Source organism: Vigna unguiculata, chromosome 5, assembly GCF_004118075.2.
Source record: "Vigna unguiculata cultivar IT97K-499-35 chromosome 5, ASM411807v1, whole genome shotgun sequence".
NCBI classification, from domain to species: Eukaryota; Viridiplantae; Streptophyta; class Magnoliopsida; order Fabales; family Fabaceae; genus Vigna; species Vigna unguiculata.
Window position 1 is genome coordinate 47,313,335 of NC_040283.1, and position 26,647 is coordinate 47,339,981.

General features: G+C 32.9%; 5 protein-coding genes across 8 annotated transcripts; 2 read left to right on the forward strand and 3 right to left on the reverse strand.

The window, feature by feature from the left end:
• Window positions 1–202: 202 nt before the first annotated feature.
• Window positions 203–4,107, reverse strand: LOC114184107 (G-type lectin S-receptor-like serine/threonine-protein kinase CES101). The gene is made up of 7 exons (XM_028071351.1): window positions 2,318–4,107; window positions 1,936–2,040; window positions 1,666–1,850; window positions 1,369–1,579; window positions 1,030–1,267; window positions 802–952; window positions 203–721 (listed from the first exon to the last, which is right to left on the reverse strand). The coding sequence occupies exons 1-7, from the start codon at window positions 3,579–3,581 to the stop codon at window positions 410–412; spliced, it is 2,466 nt and encodes an 821-aa protein (XP_027927152.1). The 5' UTR covers window positions 3,582–4,107; the 3' UTR covers window positions 203–409.
• A 1,661-nt stretch (window positions 4,108–5,768) lies between these two features.
• On the reverse strand, window positions 5,769–7,667 carry LOC114184108 (G-type lectin S-receptor-like serine/threonine-protein kinase CES101). The gene is made up of 5 exons (XM_028071352.1): window positions 7,455–7,667; window positions 7,145–7,356; window positions 6,798–7,008; window positions 6,192–6,661; window positions 5,769–6,102 (listed from the first exon to the last, which is right to left on the reverse strand). Exons 1-4 carry the CDS (start codon window positions 7,642–7,644, stop codon window positions 6,426–6,428), a joined length of 849 nt encoding a protein of 282 aa, XP_027927153.1. The 5' UTR covers window positions 7,645–7,667; the 3' UTR covers window positions 5,769–6,102; window positions 6,192–6,425.
• Window positions 5,794–6,335, reverse strand: LOC114184796 (G-type lectin S-receptor-like serine/threonine-protein kinase At1g11330). The gene is made up of 2 exons (XM_028072103.1): window positions 6,192–6,335; window positions 5,794–6,102 (listed from the first exon to the last, which is right to left on the reverse strand). The coding sequence occupies exons 1-2, from the start codon at window positions 6,333–6,335 to the stop codon at window positions 5,794–5,796; spliced, it is 453 nt and encodes a 150-aa protein (XP_027927904.1).
• A 9,269-nt stretch (window positions 7,668–16,936) lies between the features above and the next one.
• On the forward strand, window positions 16,937–20,055 carry LOC114185821. Of its 3 annotated transcripts, XM_028073751.1 has the most exons (8): window positions 16,937–16,992; window positions 17,091–17,171; window positions 17,306–17,428; window positions 17,529–17,661; window positions 18,134–18,237; window positions 18,392–18,536; window positions 18,629–18,769; window positions 19,026–20,055. In XM_028073751.1, exons 3-8 carry the CDS (start codon window positions 17,388–17,390, stop codon window positions 19,887–19,889), a joined length of 1,428 nt encoding a protein of 475 aa, XP_027929552.1. In that variant the 5' UTR covers window positions 16,937–16,992; window positions 17,091–17,171; window positions 17,306–17,387; the 3' UTR covers window positions 19,890–20,055. The 3 variants fall into 3 exon arrangements, with proteins under 3 accessions (XP_027929552.1, XP_027929554.1, XP_027929551.1); XM_028073753.1 differs by lacking the exon at window positions 17,091–17,171 and having other exon boundaries at window positions 16,940–16,992; XM_028073750.1 differs by lacking the exon at window positions 16,937–16,992 and having other exon boundaries at window positions 17,003–17,171.
• A 1,307-nt stretch (window positions 20,056–21,362) lies between these two features.
• LOC114185734 (methyltransferase-like protein 22) lies at window positions 21,363–25,350 on the forward strand. Of its 2 annotated transcripts, none has more exons than XM_028073618.1 (10): window positions 21,363–21,559; window positions 21,640–21,747; window positions 21,850–21,932; window positions 22,047–22,149; window positions 22,957–23,007; window positions 23,244–23,397; window positions 24,075–24,213; window positions 24,383–24,488; window positions 24,586–24,748; window positions 25,175–25,350. In XM_028073618.1, the coding sequence occupies exons 1-10, from the start codon at window positions 21,373–21,375 to the stop codon at window positions 25,248–25,250; spliced, it is 1,170 nt and encodes a 389-aa protein (XP_027929419.1). In that variant the 5' UTR covers window positions 21,363–21,372; the 3' UTR covers window positions 25,251–25,350. The 2 variants fall into 2 exon arrangements, with proteins under 2 accessions (XP_027929419.1, XP_027929420.1); XM_028073619.1 differs by having other exon boundaries at window positions 25,170–25,295.
• Window positions 25,351–26,647: the final 1,297 nt, after the last annotated feature.

The window sequence follows — 26,647 nt, forward strand, 5'->3', positions numbered from 1 at the left end:
ATTTTCTTAAAACAACCTACAATTGTTTAATTTCCTTCTTCTTTTTTTTCTCTATCATATTTCAAACAAATCATTAAATGTATTAGTATTTTTAGTATTCCAATGTGTTCACTATTCACAAAAAATAGAAAGGACTATGATATTTTGAATCTTTCTTTCTTTATAAATATAACACTATAAAAGTTAACTTTTTTGTTGACTAAAATATTCCTAAAAGGTGAACTATCAACTTTTGCAAGTGGTGTAAAATAACATTTTGCAAGGTTATATAGTTTACTGGCATATTCCAAACAATAATACCAAGAACTACCAGAGCTAAAAGTGATGCAGGAATGTCAGAAAGGAAATGATGGTCGTTTTTTTCTCCAAAATCTTAACAAGGGGAATCTGGTGCAACCCAGTTGTACAATTATCTTCCATGTATGCTAGAAATTGTTAAGTCATTTGAGGAATGAAGTTCTTGTCTGCTGTAAGGAAGCTCTGAGTCTTCTTCCACAACCACGTTGATGAAAAATGCTGGTTTCTTTGGTTGGGGAAGTTGCATTGTATCATTGGATAGAAATGAAACAATGTCTTCCATGGTCGGTCTATCCGTTGCTTGATCTTGCACACACAGCAGGCCGATATGAATACATCTCAAAACTGCATTCTGAGGACATAGTTCATACAAATCTGTGTCTATTAACCCCAGAGCTCTTCCTTCCTTCCAGAGCTGCCACGCCTACAATACAAGTACCCAAACTTTTAACCTTTGATAAGCATAAATTCAATGAACTAATCATTTGAGAATGAGAAACTTACGTATCCTATGAGGTTGAGTGGACGATCGGAGTCGTAACTACTGTTATTTTTCTTGCCACTAAGTATTTCTAGCAGCAGCACACCAAAGCTGAATACATCTATTTTGATGGACACAACACCGTTTATTGCATACTCTGGGGCCATGTATCCACTGAAAAGATCGAATCTTGCGTAAGGATATGAATGAAAGAGAAGAGTTTTGAAAATGCATGATCCAGCTAAACTTACTATGTACCAACAACTCTGTTTGTGTTTTCTTCTGATGCTCTTACACCGAATATTCGAGCCATGCCAAAGTCAGATATCTTAGGATTCATCTCCTGATCAAGTAATATATTACCCGCTTTCAGATCTCGATGTATCACCTTTAGTCTCGAGTACTTGTGCAGATAAAGAAGTCCTTGAGCAATGCCTCCAATGATGTTCAGCCGTTTTTCCCAGTCTAGCAAATTCTTTCTAGCTGAATCTGTTATAAAGACAGCATCATTGTTAAAATGATTCTGCACTGCATGCTAACATCTGGCACAGTCTTTTGCAATACCTTTGTTGAGACTAAAGAAAGCTTACCAAATAGGTAGAAGTCTAAGCTCTTGTTAGGCATGTATTCATAAACCAATATTTTTTCATCTCTCTGGATGCAGAATCCTAGAAGCTTTACAAGATGAGTGTGTTGGAGTTTCGCCATAAGTTTGGCTTCGTTCTTAAATTCCATTACCCCTTGTCCTGAACTTTTAGAAAGTCGCTTGATTGCTACTTCTTGCTGATCACGCAGTGTTCCCTGAAGGTCATTGTATCAGTTTTTATCCAGACGGTTTCAAATTTAAACAAGAAAGTTAATTAATTGTTATGCAGGTTTCAAATTACCTTATAAACAGGACCAAATCCACCCTTTCCTAGCTTATTGGCCTCTGAGAAATTATCTGTTGCAGCAACAATGGTTTCAAAGGTGAATAATTCAACCCCATTGCTTGTCTTTCCCTTGTTCTTACTCTTTCTAGAATTACCCCCAATGTCATGTAATAACTTCTCCTGCATCTTCTTTCTCTCCACTGTTTGTGAGACATGAACATGTGAGTTATAAAAAGGTCTTACATACTTGATCTCACTAAACCATATCTAAATTATGACAGTTACCTTTAGCTTTGTAATTTCTCCACATGGCACGCCATAAAGAGAAAATTACAGGTATTGCAAATACTGCTACCACCCCAACGATGAGCCATATGTACCACCGGTTTACTGCAACTCACAGATAGATAATTTACTACTCTGAAAATTGTTTAGATGGTAATTAGAGGATTTATTACTCGCGTATTCTTACTTCATATCCTATGCAAGGTACCTTATGAAAATACTTTCAAAGAATCAAAAATGATAACCAACTTAGCTTATGAAAAAGTCATTTTTCTCTATGTAATTCTCCAATCATTGTAATTCCATTAATGTTTTATTTCCTTGTTCTAGAACTAGAAGCATAGAATATAGTCACATGTGGTGGTAGGGAATCTGGACGTACCTTTGTCTTCTGGGAGCAGTGCAGCAGAAACATAGATAGGCAGTGCTATGTCTGCAGAAGAAGCTCTAATGAATTGAGTTCCTTTGAGCCATATCAGGCATCCAGTATTGTTTTTGCGGTTTATTGGAGCATATGCTTGACACGAACAATTGTTCTTACATAAGATCTCACAGCACTGCGTACCATTGCTGCCGGCATAAACTTGTATGCCAACGGTGGACATGTTACCAAAACTTTCGACAAAACCAACTTCAGAGCTCCTGCATGCAGGAAGGCTTTGCTGTGTGCATAGAGACTCTTCAGTTTGATTTATGTGAAAATTTTGAATGTAGGAGCTGTATCCACTCGTTTTATCCTCGTACCTTGACCACAACATGACACCTCCATACTTTGGTGTCTTGTTTATTGCAGGCAAGATCTTAGAAACTAATACATCAACTGGAACATAACCGCTAACAGCTGCAGTTTCATCTGCTGGTAACCCCAGAAACATTTTCCCTGCCTTCAATGACATGGACCAAAGGTTCCATGCTTTAAGGAGGTTGTCGAAATTATTGTCGCTGTATTCGCATTGAGAATTGTTGTAGAACTGTATCCAGATATAGTCCAAAAGGCCAGTAGCAAGGGCTGAATCCAGCTTAGCATCAGGAAATACACACTGAGGAGCTGCTGACAGGTACACTTTGCGTGTCTGGGAATATGAAATGAGTAGAAGGGAAAGGTTTCCCAGGAACGATGATTCACCTGCCGCTATGACAAAGTCAATGCCATAGTCAATGCCATCTAAGACTACATCCCCAAATGGGCGTGATGAGGATGAACCACCCAGGAAATTGTCCCACAAGTAGTCCGAAACATTCTTAGCATCCTCAAGGGAAGTTATAGAGTAATCACCACTTCCTCCTCCAATAGAAATCATCACCTTGATCCCTTGCTCTTGACAGTTCCTAATTTCTCTTCCCATCTCAGTGCACCCATTGGAAGATGCGTCACAATGACCACCCAGGTTCAGTTGTGGGGTTTGGCCCTTCCCAAAGGTGGAAAGGAAGGCTATTTTGACGTAGGAGTATTTTCCTGTTGCACACGTTTCTGTCAGGTTTCCCTCTTTGGCATTTTGACCCCAGTAAATGCTAATGTCTTCACCTTCAGAGGGGTGAAGTAGAAAGAGGAACAATAGAGAGGGAAGCACACTTCTCTTCATCTTGTTCTCTTTCTGTGTTTTCTTTTTGTTGGTAATAATCAACCGATCCAACCTAATATGCATTATCTATGGCTGCAAAAAACTCCAACTTTACCCTTCACGTGTTTTTGTTCTTGTGCTAACACTTGCAAATTCATACATGCCTACTAATCCGTTTCTATCTCTTCCCTACTTTTTCCTACTTTCTTTGACTAACGATCTACCTGCATACTGTACAGTTAGAAGAATGTAATGTGTTTCACGGTGCAAAAGCGCGTCGACCATTCTCACCTCACTGCGATAGGAAAAAAAAGACAAGTTATTATGTATCTTCTGTATATCTAAATGTATGATTAGGTATCTCTATGAAAGAGAATGGCGTAAACCCAACGTAACCAGCTGGAGGAAGTGAGCTTCCTTATATCCAAGAAGTGCAAAGCACTCTTGGAAATCGAAGGTAGAATTCAACTTGAAGTTGAACCAGAACTCAACGGTCATTTGGCATCTTTCAGTTCTAAATTTGATTTACGCTCCAGCACTTTATGTTTCATCTGTTTTTTACATTTTATACTGCATTGTAATCAATTGAATCATGTTCAAATGCTTAATTCCGGATTTTACAGTTCTAGTAGTTAGTTCTGTTATTTAGGTTTTAAGCTTGATTAGGATTAGGATTTTTAATTCTGCATTTTATTTTGTCGAATCCTCTGTTTTGTTATTTAATTAGGATCATTTCAAACTTGTGTGCATGTTCATTCAGGCCATTTACTCACTTTTGCGTAGTAGAAAAGCTAAAATACTTTGCTGTCAAAAAACTACTAAAAAAAGACCTGATACGTGAATTTGCTGGTTCGCTGCTAACTTTGGTTTAAGTTGTGAATCTATGAATTCTGCATTTTTTGGACTTTCTGCATGCATCTCATACATAATTGTAGTGTTTCAAATAGATTCTAAGCATTTTTCTTTGCATAAAACTCGAATCTGCTTAGGAAATCAAAATCTGCATAACCTATCACGCTGACTCTAGGCCAAATCTTCCAATTTTGGTTTCTATGGTGATTTTGAGTATTTTGAGTTTCTAATTAGTTCTGCATGCATATATTTGTTATTTTTAGGTATATCAACGTGTTCCCATCATTATCACTGCATAATTCACATTTGTAGTTCATTGTGGCATTTTATCAAACACTTGTTGCATATTAGGGTTTCATTTAGGATTTTCATCAAATAGTTTACATTTTCACATTTATGCATTGTTTTAGGTATTATAATTGTTAGAATATGTTACATTGCATCTTATCATGCATTTTAGGTACTAATATCTCATTTCCATGCACTCAAACTCATTTTTAAAGATCATTTGTTGAAAGTTCAGCTTGTTCATATTGAATGCATATTGTTTCAGTTTCTATTTTAGCCTTAGTTTTAGGTTCATGAATTGCACTTAATTCATTTTTAGGTTGATTATAGTATAGATATCATATTGTTTTCATATTCCCCCATCAGCGGGATAGATTTCACACTCTACAATCACTCATCACTTTGTCATTTATTTGGATTGGTACATTGGTTGATCCCTGCATTAGGGGGAAACTGAATTTTTGCTAAATCTTTATACGAACTAGAGGTCTATCACTAGCCATCCATCATGTCTAGATAATAAAAATTTGCGAAATTTCACTAATTATTGCACAAGTATCCGAAGGAACCATACTCTTGACAATGCTTGATATCTCTGTGTTTCAACTGATTGTAGAGGTGTCACACCTGAGAGGTTCGGTTGAGGGGTTTGGCCATCCCCAAAAGTGGAAAGAAAGGCTATATGTTGACATACGAGTACTTTTTTGTTGCACAGGTTTCGTTATGGCTTCCCTCTTTGGAGTTTTGAACCCAGTAAACTACAATTTGTACACTTTAGGATGAGGTTGCAGCCATCCAAAGAACATTATTAAGACAGATAGTTAATGATTTTCATATCATTCTAGAAAATGAGTTTATACTTAATTCAACCTCTTTATAAGGTGATGATTACACTTCAATTATATATGATAATTTTACTTAATTTCTAATGGACATGGGATCTCTAACCCAATCCACTAGAATTGGCACACCAGTAACATGTACTTCCTTCATTATTGTGGAGTACACTACGAAGTTTATATTTCCACTCAACACAAGTCAGAAAACCGGTAGAAACTGTATTGGTATTTTCGTCACACTAAAGTAACTTTAACATTATTTTAGTCATGTATGTTCAATATTTTACGTTTATTCATCATTTCTGTTTATCTTAAATTTATCTACCACACATTGTCGAAATTGTTACGGTATTTAGAGAATCATTTCTTCCACCAACAATAGGACTTCTAGGATTTTTCTCTGCAGTATTAGTGAAGAATGTTGGTTGCTTCGGTTCAGCTAGCAGAATAGACTCACTTGATAGGAAAGATACAACATTTGACATAGTTGGTCTATCATCCGCTTGATCTTGCACACATGAAAGGCTGACATTAATGCATCTTAACACTTCGTTATCAACACATGATCCCTTCAAAACAGGGTCTATTAATTCTAAAGCTTCACCCTTATTCCACGTCTGCCATGCCTGAAAATGTCCAAATAGCATGGGATTGTTAACACCTGATCATAATTAGTGCAAACACATGACATCTGGCAGGAAGAAATCGAGCTTACATGTCCTATGAGATTGATGGGATGGTCCGAATCAAAATTACTAGAATTCCTTTTACCACTGATAATCTCAAGCATCAATACTCCGAAACTAAAAACATCCATTCTTGTTGATACAATACCATTTAAAGCATACTCAGGAGACATATAACCACTGAAAAAGTAAGTTACTGATAAAATAAGCTTTTAAAAATAAGTTAATTAAGAGAAATAGAATTCAAATTATAGGTGTACTTACTAAGTTCCAACAACCTTGTTTGTCTTTTTTTTGGGTTCATTCAACTCAGATATCCTTGCCAAACCAAAATCTGATATCTTCGGATTCAATTCATAATCCAATAAAATGTTACTTGGCTTTAAATCTCTGTGAATTACTGTTAGTCTTGAATACGTATGAAGATAGACAAGTCCTTGTGCAATTCCTTGAACGATGGAAAATCTTCTCTTCCAATCCAACAAAGTGTTGGTGGGATCTATGCCGTGTAAGAGAGAGGAAAATTGGTGAGTAGAAATGTTGTTGTAGCATTTTGACCAAATGAAGAAACTTTTTTAAAACTAATTACACTTTGTAAATTAGTTAGATTTGCTTGATTTGTAAAGTCTGCATACCAAAAAGGTAACTGTCCAAACTTTTGTTGGGCATGTATTCGTAGATCAACATCCTTTCTTCTTTTTCAATGCAGAAACCGTAGAGCTTGACCAAGTTAGTGTGGTTGAATTTCGCAATTAATTTAACCTCGTTCTTAAACTCAGCTAATCCTTGTGTCGAACTTCTAGAAAGTCTCTTTATTGCTATTTCTAGACCATCAATAAGTTTTCCCTTCAATCACATAAACAACCATATTTTTTCTGTTGTCATTTCATAGAAAAATATTGACAAGAGTTTGAAGCTGTGACTGAAGAAAAATGTTGAAAAGAGTCAGATGAAAATAGTCCGTGATGTATCTGTATCTTACCTTGTAGACAGGTCCAAAGCCACCTTCACCCAACTTATTCGCTGAAGAGAAATTATCAGTTGCTAATTCAATGCTTTCAAAGCTGAACACACGCATCCCATGATTTGTGGTTTCAATTTTACTAAATTTTGAGCGTCTGTTGTCTAAAAGGGAAGAAGGGTTTGTTATTCCTTCGATCTCAAATAATATCTTCTTTTGCTTCAATCTTTCTTCTGTTGCAGATGGCAAGCACAACCAGAAGGTTAAATTAGTAGGTAAACAATGAACGATAATCCAAGTGAGTTGTTCAAATTCCAAACAGGAAATTTACCCGCTATTCTGCGTTTCCTCCACAATAAATAGAACACGAAGGATGATACAAGTATTAGTAGAGCTCCACCAATCACACTCCCTGTCCATGATTTCCTCTTATTGGCTACATTTGACAAAAATAAACTCATCAGAAGAATAGGATGAATACTAAATCCTACCACAAAAGATAACAAGAAAGAACTATCCATGCTTTGGGATGTGATGCCTGCACTACTCTAGCTAAGAATTTACCTTCAGATTTTCTAGGTATGGAAGAGCCGTTGCGGGTAATGAATTCATCGATGAAATAAACTTGTCGACCAGAAGCAGACATGACAAATTCAGTGTCTTGATTCCACATCTCACAGCCAGTGATATCATCGGACGTGAAAGAGTAGGCAAAACAGGAACAACTGTTCATGCAGGTGACGCCACAATCAAAAAGAGAAATATTGTCTAAATCCGCATTCTTGTACCCTTCTTGGGACATGTTACCTTGCTTAAAGTTGAGCAAGGATAAATAGCCCCTTCGGTGCCTGCAGGTTGGGAAACTTTGGGAGACGCATCCTTTGTTAAGTGCAGGATTGTCTTTGCTGCAAGAGACAACGACTCTGCCATATAGTTGTCCTCGTGGATCCAAACCTACAAAATCAAAGTCATTCCAGGTCGAGGGTGGTGAGGAATTATAACTGAAATATGTTTCATTTTCGTTTGACACAAAGGAAAAGTAGACATTGTTGTCGCTATATGTTTTCAAATTGGGAAAACTTCCATTGATAAGTGGTCCACTACTCCAGTAGAGGTTGTTATCATGCCACAATATGACCAATTGCATGTTGTTTTGATCCGCTCTGAGAGTGAAGGAACCCTTAGAAGGAATGGTTTTGCTTGTCCAAGATGTGAGGCTCCAGTTCTGCCCTGTTCTCTTGTTGAATCCCAGTTTCATTCCCGGCAACAGGAGGAAAGTGGGGTAGTCATAACTTTGCCACAAAATCTGTTTTGCATTGCCATCTGTGTCCATTTCGCGCAGTACAAGGTTTCCGGTATCGAGCAGCGTGGCACTGGCATTGATCTTTTGTGCAGCTATGCTTGCGTATAGCACTAGAAGCTGTGTGTCGTTGTTGCTTAAGATTTTGAAGGTACCATAATCATCAATTGTAAGCTTTGCTTGTCGCTTTAAAAGTAGGATGTTTGGGTCGGCAAACCAGAGACAACCTCTGTCGTAATTTATTCCAAGGTAAATTCTTTCACTCGTTGGGCCATTGAAAGTGAAGAAACTTAGATGAAAGACCTTAGAGCGCGAGGTCAGATTTCCCTCAGTCAAGTAGTCTCCTTGCATCAATGTGTCAGTGACAAAACCTGGTCTTAGACATTGAAACCTGGTGAAGTTCAACGCAAATGCCAAAATGAGGAAGAGAAGGGTTCTACCAATGTTCCGTATACACGTTGTTCCCATTTGGTTAATTTTACGGGAGTCTATGCTGCTTTGGTTCATTAGCAAGATTTTTGAAGTGTATGGAGACTTTCGTTTTTTTATATTTTCCTCTAATATTATCATCGTGCAAGTTATAGAAACTATGTCAATTGAGGGTTATTTTTCAAAATTCAATCATATATCTAAAATACATAATCAATCAATGAATGGATAAAATTAAATGAGAGTCACATTCAACTTGACCTAATTTGACCCAATTTGATTTGAGTGAGACCTGACATAATATGAGTTTGCTCTATCTAGCTTCAATCGAGTTAAATTTTATTTGAGTTTAACATAACTTGGATCTAAAGTGATTTAATCCGATTCAATGTAACTAAACTTGCATACTTGAATCCAATCTAACTCAGTCTAGGTTTAATCCTACTTGACTTAAGATAGACCTAATAGCCTGAATTCAACCTAATTTGATATGAGCCTAGCCAAGCCAACTTAATATATGATCTCAATTCAACCTATCTTGAACTAAGTCCTACTCGATCTAACGTAATTGAGGTATGAACTAATATAATTTGAATTAAATCACACTCCAACCTAATCTTGGACTTGGTATCGCTCAACCAGTTTGACTTGACCTTGTATAATATAGATTTAGTCTAACATTTATATCATACTTAAGTCAAACTCGACATACCTTAAAATGATCTAATTTTGTCTCGAATTTTCAAAATCTAAAAAATATTGTTATAAATCGTTAAAAATTAAAAATACATGATAAATTTGAATTTGAAGTAAATTTATCATAACAAACCAGTGATGGATCTTAGATATGTTAGAGGGAGCATAGCCCCTCAAATTTTTTTTAAACATAATTTATTTTAATTTTAATATATAAATCTTATTTCATCTTAGTAAAATTTATATATTTAATATCACCAAAATTTGTGCATTTTATAAAAGAAAATTAACCCCCTCAAAATATATTATCAAGTTTCGTTACTCGTTAAAACTAATATCAAATAATTGTGGATTAACTTGAGTATAAGAGTGTTTTTGGCATGCCTATGTTCCTATCTCGGTATTTCCCTCCAGCTCTTTGTTTACCACGAACGGCATTACCAGTTTGCCATTGGGGTTCTTGCTGAGAGGAAAAAATAAAAGCTTAATATTGTTTCAATCATTGGGAAGGCGTCAAAAACCATGAAACAAATATTCAAGGCAAAATAAGAACGAAATAAACAACAATTTGATTATGTGAGAGGGAACTTCTACATTTTTATTTTTTAATCCCTTATTATATTTTTTTAACCCCGTAGTAAATAAAATATTAAATCATTCTAGAGGTCTCCATCTTTGTAGCGAAATCTCAAATAGACCTTATCATTTTTATTTGACTTAATTGAGTCCCTATTTTGAAAAATCTGTTGCAATCAGGTCCTTTCTGTTAGTAGTACAGTAATGGTGTTAACTATGTGTCACGTGTCAACACGTGGTTTTTTTTTATATTTATTTTGTACTACGTGAGGTTTTATTATAATTTGTTATTTGCAATCACCACCATTAAGACAATGATCGTGAGCTTTTCATTCCCATCATTGTTGTATAAGGCCATGCCGCCCCTTCCCCTTTGCTCTCGTAGTCCCACCTTACCACCTTCAGTGCAATTCTAACACCTCACACCTTACTGAACCTTAACTCTAACATTTTATCCTTCTCTTATATGTCTTTTGTATTATTCTCAATGTTTCACTACTCCCATTTCACCTTTTTTTCTTCTCATCTTCTTATAATATTTTTTCTTAAATATTTACATTTTTACCAATTTCGGAACTCTATGTTCTCCACTTTAACAAAATAGTTATTTTTGTGAAAGGTGAATACAAACCAATTCAAGCTTATCTTTTGGATGTTTTTTTATTAGAAATATACAATTTATTTATGTTATTGTTTATAGAATTACTATATTTAAGTTGGGAAAAAACATTATGTTTCAATTGTTTAAGAGAAACCTTACAATGTGGTGTTGGTGCTAAAAAAAACTTTTGGGTGTGACATTTTTACGCACATTACAAAGCGATTTTCCTTTTGTTCTATATTAATATTAATTATGAAAGTGTAAAATTTTTCTTTAAATTAACCATTCAATGTTAATTTTCTGCTTTTTCTCAAGGTGTTTTCAAATTCAACACAACTCAAGAATACTTCAATTGAGTTTAGTTTAGTTCATAGTTCAGTTCAGTTCGGTTCGGTCCGATTCGAACCAGTTCGGTTCGGTCCAATTCGAACCAGTCCGGTCTGGTCCGATTCGGTTTGGTTTGGTCCGATTCAAACCAGTCTGATCAGTTCCAATTCGGTCCAGTCCGGTACGATTTGGTTTGGTCAGGTCCGATTAAGTTCAATTCAGTTTTGTCTAATTCGATTCGGTTCAGTTTTGTCCGGTCTAGTTCGGTCTGGTTTAGTTCAGTTAGCTTCGGTCTGGTTTGGTTCGATTAGCTTTGGTTTGGTTCGGTTCAATTCAGTCTTATTCGGTTCGGTCCAATTTCAAACCGATCCAATTCGGTCTGGTGTAGTCCAGTTCGATCCCACTCAGTTTCGTTCGGTTATATCCGATCTGGTTCGATTCAGATCAGTTTGATTCGGTTTGGTTTGGTTTGGTTCGGTCTGGTTTGGTTCGGTTCTGTCTGGTCCTATTTGACTCGACTCGGTTTGGTTGGGTTCAGTCTGGTCTAGTTCGGTCTGATTCGATCTGGTTTGGTTAATTTCGGTCTGGTCCGGTCCGGTTCGGTTCAATTCGGTTCGGTCCAATTTGGATTGATTTGGTTTGGTTTGGTCCGATTCGATTCAATTCGGTCTGGTCTGGTTTGGTTCGGTTCAGTTAGTTTCGGTTGTGTTCGGTTTGGTTAGCTGCGGTTTGGTTCAGTTCGATTTAGTCCGATTCAGTTTGGTTCAGTCTGGTGCAGTCCAGTTTGATCCCACCCGGTCTCGTTTGGTTATGTCCGGTCCAGTTCGGTTCGGTTCGGTTTGGTTCGATCTGGTTTGGTTTGGTTTGGTCTGTTTCGTTATGGTTCGGTTCGATTTTATTCGTTCCTATTTGGCTCAAAACGATTGGGTTTGGTCTGGTCCGGTTCTATCTGGTTCAGTATGATTCGGTCCGATTTGGTTCAATTCGGTCTGGTATGGTTTGGTTCGGTTGGGTTCGATTCAGTTCAATCCTATTCGGTTTGGTTTGGTCTGGTTTGGTTCGGTTAAGTTCGGTTCTGTCCGATTCGGTTTGGTTTGGTCTGGTTAGGCCCGATTCGGTGTAGTTCAGTTTAATTCGGTTTGATCTGGTTTGATTCGGGTAGCTTCGATTTGATTTGGTTCAGTTAGCTTCAATTTGGTTCGATTCGGTTCTGTCCGGTCCTATTTGTCTCGACTGAGTTCGGTTAGGTTCGGTTTAGTTTGCTTTAGTCCAATTTGGTTTTGTTTGGTTTGGTTCAGTTTGGTTCGGTCCGATTCGGTTTGGTTTGATCCGATTCGGTTCAATTCAGTCTGGTCCAGTTCGGTTCGATTAGGTTCGATCTGTTTTGGTCTGTTTTGGTTCGGTTTGGTCCGATTCGATTCGGTTCAATTCGGTCTGGTTCGGTTCAATTTGGTCTGGTTCGGTTCTGTTCGATCCAGTTTTGTCCTATCCGGACCGCTCGGTTTGGTCCGGTCAGGTCCGGTCCAGTCTGATTCGGCTTGACTCGGTTCGGTCTGGTTCGATTCGGCTCGATTCAGTTCGGTTGGGTTTAGTTCGGATATGCTCGATTCGATCCGGTCCAATGTGGTCTGACTTGGTTCGTTTCGGTTGGTTCATGTTAACAAAAATTGGGACTTAATTGAACAAAAATAACAAATATAGGGACCAAATTGAATATACAACATTGATTTTGACATGTGTCACACTACTGGGTTGACACGTGAACATTTTAAAAAAAAATTTAAAAGTTTAAAAATTATTAAAAAAAAAATAAAAAGAAAATTAAAGAAACTATGAAGAGACACGTGTTGATAGCCGTTAATGATCTAAACAGTATTAACAAAAAATATTCAATTAAATAAAATTATCAAAAATTAAGACTTATTTAAACTCAAGACCAAAATTATAACTTAATTAATAAAACTTGACGATAATATATTTTAACCTTTTATAAATTTTACTATTAAACTTTCAGTATATTTAATCATCGAACTCTCAGTTTAGTAAATTTTATCATCTGGAATTTAAAATTATATATGTTTCATATTTTAGTCAATTAAATGTCAATTTATTGACGATGTAAAAGAATGACTAAAATTTGATCATATATATATATATATATATATATATATATATATATATATATATATATTATCATAATAATTATAATGTTTTTTGGAAATACGGAAACCACAACTCCTAAACTAGTGCAAACAGTTAGATAAACAATTTGACTCAAAATTATTTTGAATAACTATAATTAAATTATTTAATTTTACAAACTATTTTAAATATAAAAGTTCAAAAATGTCAAAAAATATTTTATTTTGAAAAAACTAGATTTAACAGAGGATCAATTAATTATTTTATGGAAAGTAGTTACTATAAACCGCCAAAAAAAAATTATGGATAATATTTTGAAGATTCACAAAAATTTGTAGACTATTTTTTTTTTATCTAAAACTTCTACATATATTTCATCTAATTTTATATTACTTATCACTTAAAATGATTTACTATGTAATAATTACAACCAAAATGAAGATAATTTATGGTCAGTTTAGTATATAACAAAAAAAAAAAACTAGATACGATCATGCAAAATCTATAAATTATTATATTAGTCAATTTTGCACGTAAATTTATATTTATATTTACTCTTTTTTCCTCAATCATGATTAAATAAATAATTTCGTTATTTTACCTTAAATTCACATTTGAGAAAAAAATGTCTTTGTTATTCGTCACATCATCACATTGTTAGTACATTAAAATGTGTATAATTTTAAAATTCAATAAAATTGGTGAAATTAAAAACTCAGTGTTTAAATTTGCAAAATAAATATTTTACCTATAAAATTAACGATAGTTAAAAGTTTAGCAGAAAAGTTCACAAAATTGAAAGTTCAATGGTAAATTTGTAATCTAAAATATAATGTATATTCCGCTTATAATCATAGTCGTTTCATATTAACCAAGTAAAATGTCTATATTTTAAAGTAAAATTACAAAACAAAAAATTTAAAGTAAAATTAGTAAAAATGTAAAGGTTTTAGTAGTAAAATTGCAATTAACCTTCTAAATCATTATGTTAGTTAACACTTTTTCTAATGAATGTCTTTATTAGCAAGTTGCATTCACTTACAATAAAAAAAAGTTTAGAACGGAGAGGATTCATTAACATTAATCATATTTGAGTTCAATTTACATATTAATTTAATATCATATGTTAATGGATCTTTTATTTTAGAAAATACCTAACTTTTTTATTTTATTTAATATAAAACCTAATTCACATTTAATCTTTTAACACCTCATTGTAATACACGTATTTGATTTTTTTTTTCATCCAACTGTGAAAAACTTTTTGTAAAAGAAGAAGTGGTTGAATCTCACTGCCTCTTATTTCTGGGACGAAATGAGCGTTGTTTCCGGCCAAAAGAATTAGAATCAGAACTGTGCTTTTCCCTAAACTGATCCCACACATAACCCCATCTTTTTATTGCATAGGTGTGTCCACTGTCTTTTAGAAAGAAACTAGTTTTTAAGATTTTATTCAATTAAAAATTAGACAATTTTTTAGTGTCAGATTTTTATATTAAATAATAATATTTTAACTAATTTTATTTATTTATTAATAATCATTCTTAAATTATCGTATTACTAAAAAATATCAAAATAAATAATTGAAAAGTGATCAAAATAATAGATAAAAGTAAAAGATTAAAGTCTTATTGTTTTTTAGGATTAAATATGTTTTTGTTTCTTAACTTTTAGTGAATTTTGGAATTAGTCTATTTCAAAACTTTTGACCAATTTAGTAATTTATCAAAATTTTTGACCAATTTAGTAATTTATCTTTTGAAATACGTGAATTTAGTCATTTTAATCAAATTTTGTTATGTTTATTTGACATTTCAAACATATTTTATAATAGTATTTGACTTAACATTAAAACAAACAAAAATGTGTCAAACAATATAAACAACATAAATACAATCTTGAAATGCTTATAAAACATCAAATAAATTTAACAAAATTTGATTAAGAAAACTAAATTTACGTATTTTAAAAAATGAATGACTAAATTAATCCAAAAATTTTAAAACTAATTTCAAATTATAATAAAAATTAAGAAAAAATATATATTTAATCTTATTCTTTTTATTGCAGCAGAAAGACCGAGAAAGGGTTACGGTTGACGCATTAGAAATGACAGTGGCGTAAAAAGAAAACAAAGAATGAAGCATGATTTGGCAAGGAATAAAGAAGATTCCAGGGACATGATCTGCACGAACAGTCACCACGCAACTTTACTTGCAAATTACTTTATCCTTTCTTTTTCGCTGTTTTTCCTGCTTCATCAACAACCAAAAAAACTGAATCAGTTTTTGATTCAATGAATGTAACAATATACGATACCTCGTACTCTGGAAACACACTATTTTAATTCTTTAATTATTTCTAATCAAATCAACAAGGTCAATTCTATGCTTATCATAAACCATTTGGGCAAAGGTAAGCAAAGATAACATGTCAGCTGGCTCGATAACAAACTTGCATATATGATAAAATAAGAGTTAAATATGTTTTTATCATTCAAATTTTAGTGAAATTTAAAATTAGTCTATTTTTAAATTTTTTTAACTAATTTAGTCATTTATTTTTAAAAATATGTAAATTTAATTATTTTAACTGAATTTTGTTAAATTTATATGATATTTCAAGCACGTTTTATGATAATATTTTAATTGTTTACACATTTTTACTTCAATGCTGACTCAATTATTATCATAAAATACGTTTAAAATATCAAATAAATCTAACAAAATTTAGTAAAAAAGATTAAATTCACGTATTTATAAAAATGAATGACTAAATTGGTATAAAATTTTAAAAAGAGACTAATTTTAAAATTTACTAAAACTCGAGGATAAAAAATATATTTAACCCTACTATTTGAGTTTGATATTTTGGTTTTCGAATTTCTTTATCAAAATTGGATTTTTAAATATAAAAATGGTACAATATGTCATTGTAATATTCCACCAACTTCATTAAAACCGTATATATTTTTCTAAATTGAAAAATTAATTAACACAATTAAAATCTAGAAAGATTATACTACCACAATAGTTTGTAGGCTTACTACCATTTTCTTCTTACTCACGATATCTAAATAATTTAATATACGATCAAGTCTTTCACAATAAAATAATAAAGCGAATATTATAATGCGATCAGGATATTAAATAACTCGATCCTTATTTATTTAAAGTTAGTTGCTAACTTTTTCGTTTGCCAGCAAGTAAACTTTTAATCCGTACAATTATACTTTTAAACCTTTTTTCTTTCACACAATCGCCAATTGTCAAATTTCACAATTTTATTGTTTTTGTCATTTAAAAAAAAAAAAGACGAATAAACTCTGGCCAGCTTTGCAAAATTCGTCATCACATCACATGTACGTTTACAATATCAGACAGTGCAAATTAACAATAAATTCTTAATAAGTATAATCCAATAATAAAAAGGCACAGCATAATTTATTATATATATATATATATATTCGATTTATCTTTTATCGTACAATAAATTTCTATCGGTATGAGTAGTAAATCTCGGAACTTATATTACCAAAAAATAAAAATTAAGTTGTTGATTATTAAATATTTAAAGATAAGAAATTTCTAATATCATTTAAAAATTCACCGCTTATTTCCTATATTGTAAAGTTTTTTTTTTTTTTTTTGTATTTAAATATGATAACTTCTTAATCTTTTATCTTTATCTTTTTGGTGAGTGGAAATAAGAGTGTGATAGGTGGCATAAACGTGCTCTCCAACTCCAACACAGCATTTCTTTTCTCTCTTTTCCTCTGCCGCTTCTCCCTGCAAATTCGTAGGCTTTTCTCTCTCTCTATCTCTCTTTCTCAAACGCACCATTTCCTGTGTTTCTCGTTACCCATTTCACGAACTTTTTTTTTTCTCACTAAACAGACATTTTCACAAACGTTTTCATTGCATCCTTTTTTCTCGCTCTTCCCAGACACTCTTTCTTGCTCATCAAGAAACTATTAGGTCTTCTTCTTTTCTCTTGCTTTTCTGTTTTTTGTTTGTTTGTTTGTTTGTTTTTTTACATTCCTCACAAGAATCTCTGCATTACCGTTTCTGCTTCTTTCTCTAATCCTGTTTTTTCGTGTTTTTCATTTCAGACCATTCGTCTTCATCTGAACCGTTTTCGAACCTGTTTTTCACTTTTCTCAGCTCGGTATATCTGGATAATCAGGAGTGAATATGTTGGATGCATTGTTCAAACCGAAATTCTATTCAAAGTGGTAATGATTCTTGTCTGTTTCTCTCATTTCATTTTTTTGTCTTTTGCTCGTTTTGAATTTTTTTTTAAAATAATAAAGATGGAATTTAATTTGGAAACAGCAAATCACGGTTGAAGTTAATAAATACGAGGTTAGAGACGATAGGGAAGAAAAGGAAAGCGGTGGAGAAATTTCTCAAGAAAGACATCGTCGACCTTCTTAGGAATGCCCTTGATTACAATGCATATGGAAGGGTAATTTTCCCTTCACTCTTCATTACAGTGCTCACTCTCATTTAAACTCCATTGTTTGAATCCTTTTCTATTGACGTTAAGACAATGAATAACCTGTGTGTATGAAAAGAGATGGATTCGGCTCCTGTTCTAATTTCCCCTGTATAATCACAAGGGCGCAATAAGTACTTAATCCAGGTTGAGGGTATTTTCTTCAACGAGTTTTGTGATTGGGTCAAGGAAAATTTGAATTGGATCTGTTTACACTTTTTTTTATGTATTTAGGCTTTTTTTTTTTGTCTCAGTTTATTTGTTACATAATATTATCTCACAGGTTTCTGATGAGCTACAGCTTGCATTAATTTGTTTCAATTTTATGCATGTTGCTGTATATTGTGATATGTTGTGTACACCTTGTGTAACAACTGAGTATATATATACGTTATACTTATTAATCAGCTTGGTTGTTAAACACTTTATACCCTCAAAACAGGCTGAAGGGTTTCTCGTCGAGCAAAATATGTCGTTTTGCTATGAACTCGTTGGAAAGTTTGCTAATTGCGTATCGAGTCATGTTCGAGAGCTTTGTAAGCAGAGGTATTATTTTCTATGTATGCAATAAAAGATTATTTTCTTTTTGGTCTTCGTTCACTCTTGCTTTCCTTTTGAAGTAACCGGGATGTCCATATTTTATTCTCTTCAGGGCATTGATCCAAATTATTCATGACAATATTTTAATCTTCTTCTATAGGGATTGTCCTGATGAATGCAAAGAAGCTATACAGTCATTGATATATGCAGCAGCAAGGTTCTCTGATCTGCCGGAACTACGCGAGCTCAGAACGTTGTTCACCCCAAAATTTGGGAATGCTCTTGAACCTTACATAAGTAAAGAGGTAACCCATGGGACCACTCTAATAGTCCGTAAACTGTTTTCATGGTGACATCTTTATTTCCACCACTTACTTGAATAATTGCTTATCTTTAGTTTGTTGACAAATTGAGGCAAGCTCCTCCTTCGAAAGAAATGAAGATCCAGCTGTTGCATGATTTAGCGCAAGAGTTCTCCATAGAATGGGATAGCAAGGGTTTGGAGCAGAGGCTTCACTCACCGCCTCTGTTACTTGAAGTAAGTTTTTCTCATCATTGATTAGTTTGTATCTTAGCATCTGTCTCAGCAAAAATATGAATAGTTTTTTTAGTCAGCAAGATAGAAAATTATATAGTAGTTACTTTTCGAATTATGATTTAAGGAACTAACTGAAAATCATATACCAAGCTGAGTTGTATCCAGCTAAGCTCAGCTTTTAAAGTTGTGTCCACAACACAATTTCTTATACTGCTGATTAGTGATGACTTATTCAGAAACATTTTGCTTGTTGCAGGATAAGACTAAATACGATCCTCTAAATGATCATGATGATCACATGAACAATGATGTTGCTGTCCCCAAGGGTACCGGTGACAAACAGGGACATGAAAGAAACTGGCATACACCAAAAGGAAATGAAAAAGACACCCTATCTCGAGGAAGGAAGGATATCAGCGATGCGTATTGGAGGGTGCAAAGCAGCACGGACAGTGAAACAACCTCTGACAATTCATCCTTGGATGGGCGAAAGGCTTGTTCAAGTTCATTAGGAAGCGTATCAGATAATGAAACAGAAATTAAGCAGCCATCTTCATTTTCCTACAAACTCGTCCCACCTCCTTACGTCAAAGAAAAGTTGAATAAACCAACAGTTGTTCCGGAAAAGCAAATACCAAGATCAGTGAGGCGGAGACCTCTCAAACCACCACTTTACGAAAACACTGTTTCAGATTCTAAAACTGGGGGCACTGACAAAGTTGTCGACTCAAGTGGAAAGGAATCAGAGAAAGTTAAAGGAGATTCGAGGGATTATGAAGAAAAGATAATGGACGGGCTCTTGATGCATTACAGTAAGAAAGAATCTCCTTATGAATCAGTCATAGCACAAGCAGCATATCCAAAAGCTTATCCTATGCAACGAGTAGAATATGACAAGGTGGTACATATGAAACAAAAATCAAGTGTACCCCTTGTGAGAGGAATATCTCTTCCTTCTGAAGACACAGATTCGATGGAAACATTAAAAGTACATGGAAGAGCTACTTCCTTGGTACCACAAATGTTAGGGACAGCGGGGCATGTGCATCCTAGTCTGCCTGAATATGATGACTTGTCAGCTCGTCTTGCCGCTCTCAGGAACACAACCCAACCCGCTTAACAAGTATCACATTTTTTTATTTTATTTCCTTCTTTTTGTTGTTTCATCAATCTTAGGCTAATCCAATATTTAGTAGCCATATACAGACATGGGAAATAGTTCCTTCTATTCGTTTAGGGATCTTTTCAAGATTGAAATCAAAATAGAAACTGCAGTTGTTGGGCCACTCACTTATTCAATCATGTTTCTAGTTTCTGCAAAGCTTGTCTATAAGATAGTGAAGATAAAAAGCTTATTTTGTTATCTTTTCTCAGAAGTTTATTTATTGCATGAGGTAATTGTCAAGTCTTAAATAGATATAAAACGATTTATTAAACGTGCTTATAATTACCATTTTGTTAACCTATCATGTATATTTTAGGTAAGAGTCATGATAGGTTAACAAAATGGTAATTGTAATTTTAAGTTTCTTAGTTGATTTTGAACTTTTATATAGTTTATACAACTCTTATAGTCTCTGTTTGACATTTAAATATTTCATTAAAACTTTAAAATAAATAATAATATAAATAGTGTAAAGCATTAAATAAGGCAATTTTTTTTTTTTTATTAAAGTGCTGCAGATAAAGATGAATGTAACCTAAACGTATATTCTCGTTGTTGAGTAGTCTTTATAATCCTTAAAAGTAGCTTTTATTATACAATTAACAATAAATGTGTGTATTCATTGTAAGCTAAAAATATTAGTAACGAACGATATTTCTAATCATATTTGATAAGCGAACTTTTGGGATTCTTGAAAAGAAACTCAACATAATTAAAGTTAAAATGAATAATACAAACTGATATATTTATTATTGCTTTTTTATTTTGCAAATTAATTGTCGTTAATCATCATTTAAATTTTTGTGGAAGTATTAGAAATTTTATTTTAATATTATTATTAAATGATCCTCTATTACATCTAGTTAGTTTATTTTAAAAACATATTAAACATTTTATCAACTATATTTAATTATTTCTTAGAATTACCATTTTCATTTAATCATCGATTGTTAATTTGAAATTAAAAGCCCAATTATTGCATACACAACAAGTTAAAAAGTAAGCGTTGTTAGTTAGATATAGTTGTTCTATAATAATATAAAAATAATATTTCCGCTAGACTTAAATATAAAAGGATATTTGAGCTTTAAAATAACTAAATTCGATAATCTCAACGTTGTTTTGTATTATTATTTTAATTTCTTTTTATCTTTAAATATAAACATTTTTCTAGAGAATATAAATTAAGCCATTTTAGAAAAAAAAAAATTATTATGTGAAGACAAAATCATGAAATTAACTTAATTACTATTATCAATTCATGTGAAAGTAATTAGTTTTACTTATATATATATATATATATATATATATATATATATATATCAAACGACGCCGTTGATCGAGTAATCAATAAAACAATTTTTTTTTAATAAATTGAAAATATAAAAAGTTGTAAGGTAATTAAGAGTTAATTAAGGCAGTAATTAATTATGTTTCCATGGAATACCACCTTTCTGTGATTATTTTCTTTTTGCAGCGAGAAGCGTTAGAAACAGGAGGTAGGGTAATGGAATCGGAAGTGGAAGAGAAGGGTGGTGGTGAAGAAGTGATGAGCGAGGTCCACCTGGGTTGTCCACCCGATTTCACCGGACCCTATATTTCCCTCTTCACCGTTTCATTTTCCGGTAACCTAATTCATCATCTTTTTCTTCTTCTTCTCCATCACTCTTCTGTCATTCTTACACTTCTCTAATTGCTCCATTAGATGTTTCTCGCACCACACAACTTCATCCTTCGCAACGTAATCCTTTACACTCTAACAAGCTTCAGTTCGATCAAGATGGAGACCTTCTTCTCCCTCGACGACGCTCCAGTAACTTCTTTATTTCTTTCCTCTCAATTTCATCTCAGCCTTCACTTTTTCTATGTTTATTATCATCGACATTTATCTAACTATTTTTTTTTTTTGTTAAAGCAAATACGCCATTTTCATGTAATAGCTTTGGTGTCAGAATCCAGCACAACATCACATCGACAATTCCAAATGTTGGCCTGCAGGTAATTCTGATTCATTTTCAGCACTTCTAATCTTTTTCGTTTTCAATTCTGTTCCTGCATTTCTTTGGTTTTGTTATTGTTAATGTTTATTATTTTGCCCCAAATTCCCTTCAGGTTTGGAAAGCTGAACTAGTATTATCAGATTTTATATTGCATAAAGCATCATGCTCCTCTGAACTTCACGGAATTATTGCATTGGAACTAGGCGCTGGAACTGGTTTGCTATTTCTCCTTACCTTTTCCTATCAATTCCTTTTTTTCTTAACAAAATTGTAAAATCCCCAAATTTTGACTGGGACTTATAGTCAGAAAAGCTCAGTGAAATGTACTGTTGGATTCCTATGTCTTCATTTCTGACTTATAATAATTAGCTATAGCTAAGTTATGAGGTGAGAAATGATAACAACATACTCTTTAAGACTCTTCTTTTAGCACTTTTCTCTGTTATTGGATGAGTTGCATGTTAACCCCACGAATAGGAGGCAAGGGGTTATATGGTGGGGCTAGCATAATAATAATTCTGCAGCACAGAAACACGTTTGCTGGGAGATTTAAGCTAGTTTGAATGAACTTCTCACGAAGAGTAATCTGAGAAGAAGATAAAACGAAACAAGAATTTAGAATGACTCAAACTTGCATGAGAAATAATCGACTTATTCATCCTTAGTTTTTTAGAATTTATCTCATCTAACTTCTTCATACACACCTATATTAAACCTAACAGAGCTTGTTATTCTTGCCATGAAAAGTCTTAATAACAGCAGGATGTTACAATTGAAAAGCTCCCGTAAGTTAGAGAAGTAAATCTAAAGTAGACTACATGGAAACAGTTGCTGTTATCGTTACAAGAAGTAAAACAATGAGTGTGCTTTTGTTACCCAATTGCTGATTATTCTATAAAACCCTTTGAGACATTCTTAATGACTACTTTGATGATCTATGAAGAGGAATAATCAAATCTTAAAATTTGAAATAACATCATGTTATTATAAATATATGTTTTTGATTTCAAGTTTTCAATCAGGCTTGGTGGGTTTATTACTTGCACGTGTTGCGAATACAGTGTTCCTAACTGGTATGTACCTTCTTTTATTTGAGTATTCAGCTCCTACGAATTATCATGGTGAATTTATATTCTTGTTTATAAGTGGTGATTATATTGCATAAATATTACATATAGAGAATTACATGGACCAGTTTCCATCATTAATAGTAGTAAACTATCATCCGAGGTTGTTTAGTTCTTTTAAATTTCTGTTTCATTTAAGGTTGACGATTTTAATTGATAACTGATGCTTATTATTATGTCAGACTATGGGACTGAAATACTTGACAACTGTGCAAAAAATGTTCAGCTTAATTTTGGATTATTGAATTATCAAGCCAAAATTCATGTACGCGAACTTGATTGGTTTAATCACTGGCCTCCAAAAGCAAAAATAGAAGAGGCTCCTGGCGCTAAAAAGTATAGTTAATTATTTTGAAGGATAGTCTCCAATAAATAACTGCTTCTTTGTTTTTCTTTCGGGGTTTGAGTTTGAGTCTCTAACTACTGAAAGCCATTGTTTGTGGCACGACCAATAGCTACCTATGAAGCACCAACACTGATAGAATACCCTACATGTACGAGACACTCCATTGAAGCGTGAAATTTAAAAGCACTTTTTACTGTTCCAACACATATTAATGAGAACAGACACTGACTTTTTTGAAGTTGAAAAGTGAGAAACTTATTGTGTAAGTTTCTATTTCTCCATTAAACAAACAAAAAGTTTATTTCACATTTATATTTTCTCTTTACCGTGAGTTTTGAGTTTTCCCTTTATTTAAATTTATCTTTAGATGAACATGAGTTAGAGATGTCTTTGTAACAATGTGTTCATATTTTTATAAAGCTTGATTGCTACTGTAAATAATTCATAGTGATGTTCAATATATATATATATATATATATATATATATATATATATATATATATATATATATATATATATATATATATATATATCCAGAGTTGCCATGTCCTACATTATAAAAATTTGTAAGTATCAATGTGTCCGTGCTTCATAGATAACTAGTGCTTTATAGTTTTTATTTAAGTTATATCCGATGTGCATCATAATCACTTTATGCATCACCCAGGTATTCTTGGACTTCTAAAGAAATTGAAGAAGTAGAGAATGCTTCTTTGCTGGTGGCTGCGGATGTTATTTATAGTGATGAGCTGACTGATGCATTTTTCAGTACCTTAGCGAGATTAATGTCAAGGGGTTCAACGAAGGTATAATGTTAACGGATAAAAGAAAGAATGAGGGGAAGTAGCGGGGGTAATAGTTACTCCGATAAGTGTGGAGTATGGGTGGGGAATGTTGCAATCATGATCTGTTTTGAGTTCCCCTTCTATGCTGTCATTTATTCAGTATTAGTTATTTGACCTCATTTATTTGTAGGTGTTATACATGGCGCTGGAAAAGCGCTACAACTTCTCTCTTTCAGACCTTGATGTTGTTGCAAATGGATATTCACATTTTCGAAGCTATCTTAGGGATGAGGATGGTAAGCACATAGACACATTTTTAGTTTGCATTAATTTCACCCAATTATCGCGTCAAAAAAACTTCACATAATGCTTGATGTATATAATTTATTGCAGAAATTGAAAGTCTTGAGTCTGTAAGCACGTCTAATTTTGTTGGGAAGCGGATAGACATCTCTCAAATTCCACAGTATATTGGAGAATATGATAGAGGACGTGATGTTGAGATTTGGGAGATCAAGTACTTAAAATCAAAACATGAAGCCTCAGTTGCTCCTGGGTAAATTTTGAAGGCAGAGGCCTTTGGCAAAAATAAAAATATTAAAGAAAGTTTGGTTTTTATTTATTGAAAATCATATTGGAATGCATAAGAAATCACGGCATGCGAACATTTATAACATTTAAATACATTTAATTTTTTAACTGGTAATTTACGTGGCTTTTAACTCTGAAAAGGAAAAGAGGGAGATTAAGAACATTCAAGAAAATTAGACGAGAAAGAGAATTCTTGGTGAAATAATATTTCAAGGAGTTTGGTTTTTCAATGAGTTCAAAGACATCATGTGCAGTGAGATAAATTTTTGTTGTTGACTTGTAATTTTCACTTTGCTGTACTTCCTAGTATTTTCCTTATTTGAAAAAGAATTTCATTATCACTATTATTGTTTATTGTGCCTAATTTTGTGTCATTAAATTCATAGTGTAGGTCTGGTTTGAGTCCCTCGGTATTTGGAAGTTACATTGGATCTCAACTAATCCAGGTCAAATTAGGTGTCACTTAAGGGGACAAAGTTATCCAAATGTTTATTTATTCAATAGTAATGCACATAGTTAGTAGTAGCACATGTAGAACATTTCAAACTATGAGAATTTACATGCTTAATATTTGTGATTTATTTTTTTTATGATATTATAAATAATTTATTAAATAAATCAACTGCGATCCCTCTTCTCAAAGTCAGGTACATTCCCTCCACTTTATTCAGTGTCTGTTTGCTGTTTTCTCACAAATTTTTATTCCTGTTGAACAAAACATATATGCCATTGTTAGAATTATTGTTGGGGTGAAGAGGTTTCTACGCTGATATTTGAAAACAACGGATCGAATGCAGATGAGTTTCCTACTATTTTACTTATTCTATATATTTTGCAACAGTTTTACATCTAATTACTGATACAGAGAATAATAAACATAGTTCAAACATCTATTTTAGCATCTTGAACTTGCAGTGTAACACTCTAACGGAAACAATTGATATAAATCAAGTTAATATCGGGAAAAATGGGTGAAAATTTGATGGGTGTGGGTTACAAATTAATAATGGAATACAGCTTTATTTTTGTTAAAATAAAAGATGAAAATAAAACAAAAAAAAAGGTATAATTTAAATAGTTAATGAGCACAATTGCTGAGTCAGTGCTTATCTAGTTGTCTTCGTTACTACCACCAAACACAACTCATGTCAAGCTGTAGTTTAACCAGTAATATTAAATTTGAATCTTTGAAAGGTTGTAAAAAAAGGTTTAAAGTTTTAAAATGTGAATAGATTATTTATATGTGAATTGTAATAAATGTTTATCTTACGTACTTAACGTTCATATTTAATAAATAAGTAAATTGCGTTGAATTTCAACAGAAATAATTTTACTATTTTTTAATGATCTTCCTCAGTTCAAATTTGAATTGAATTATTGTAATTACCATTGCGTATCCACCCAGCCTGGTTTAGTTAGTTTTAAAATGTGATTAGATTATTTACTTGTGAATTGTAATAAATGTTTGTCTTATCTAGTTAACGTTCATAATTAATAAATAAGTAAATTACGTTAAATTTCAACAGAAATAATTTTACTATTTTTAATGATCTTCCTCAAATTAACTAAAATTTGAATTGAAATAATGTAATTACTAATTAGCATTTCGTATCCACCCAGCTTGGTTTAGTTAGTTTTTTTCTTCTTAATTTGTGGTGGGAATTCTTTTCTCTGTCAGATCAAAACTTGTAAATATTTTTTTATTAGATTAAAATGCAAAAACAATATATCCAGAACTAAAACAGTTGGAACATATTATGAAATATATCCGTTGGTGTGAAAATTTATATTTTAACATTAATAGTGTATATAATTACGTTCGGATATTACAAAATAATTAATATATTAGATAATATCATATTAT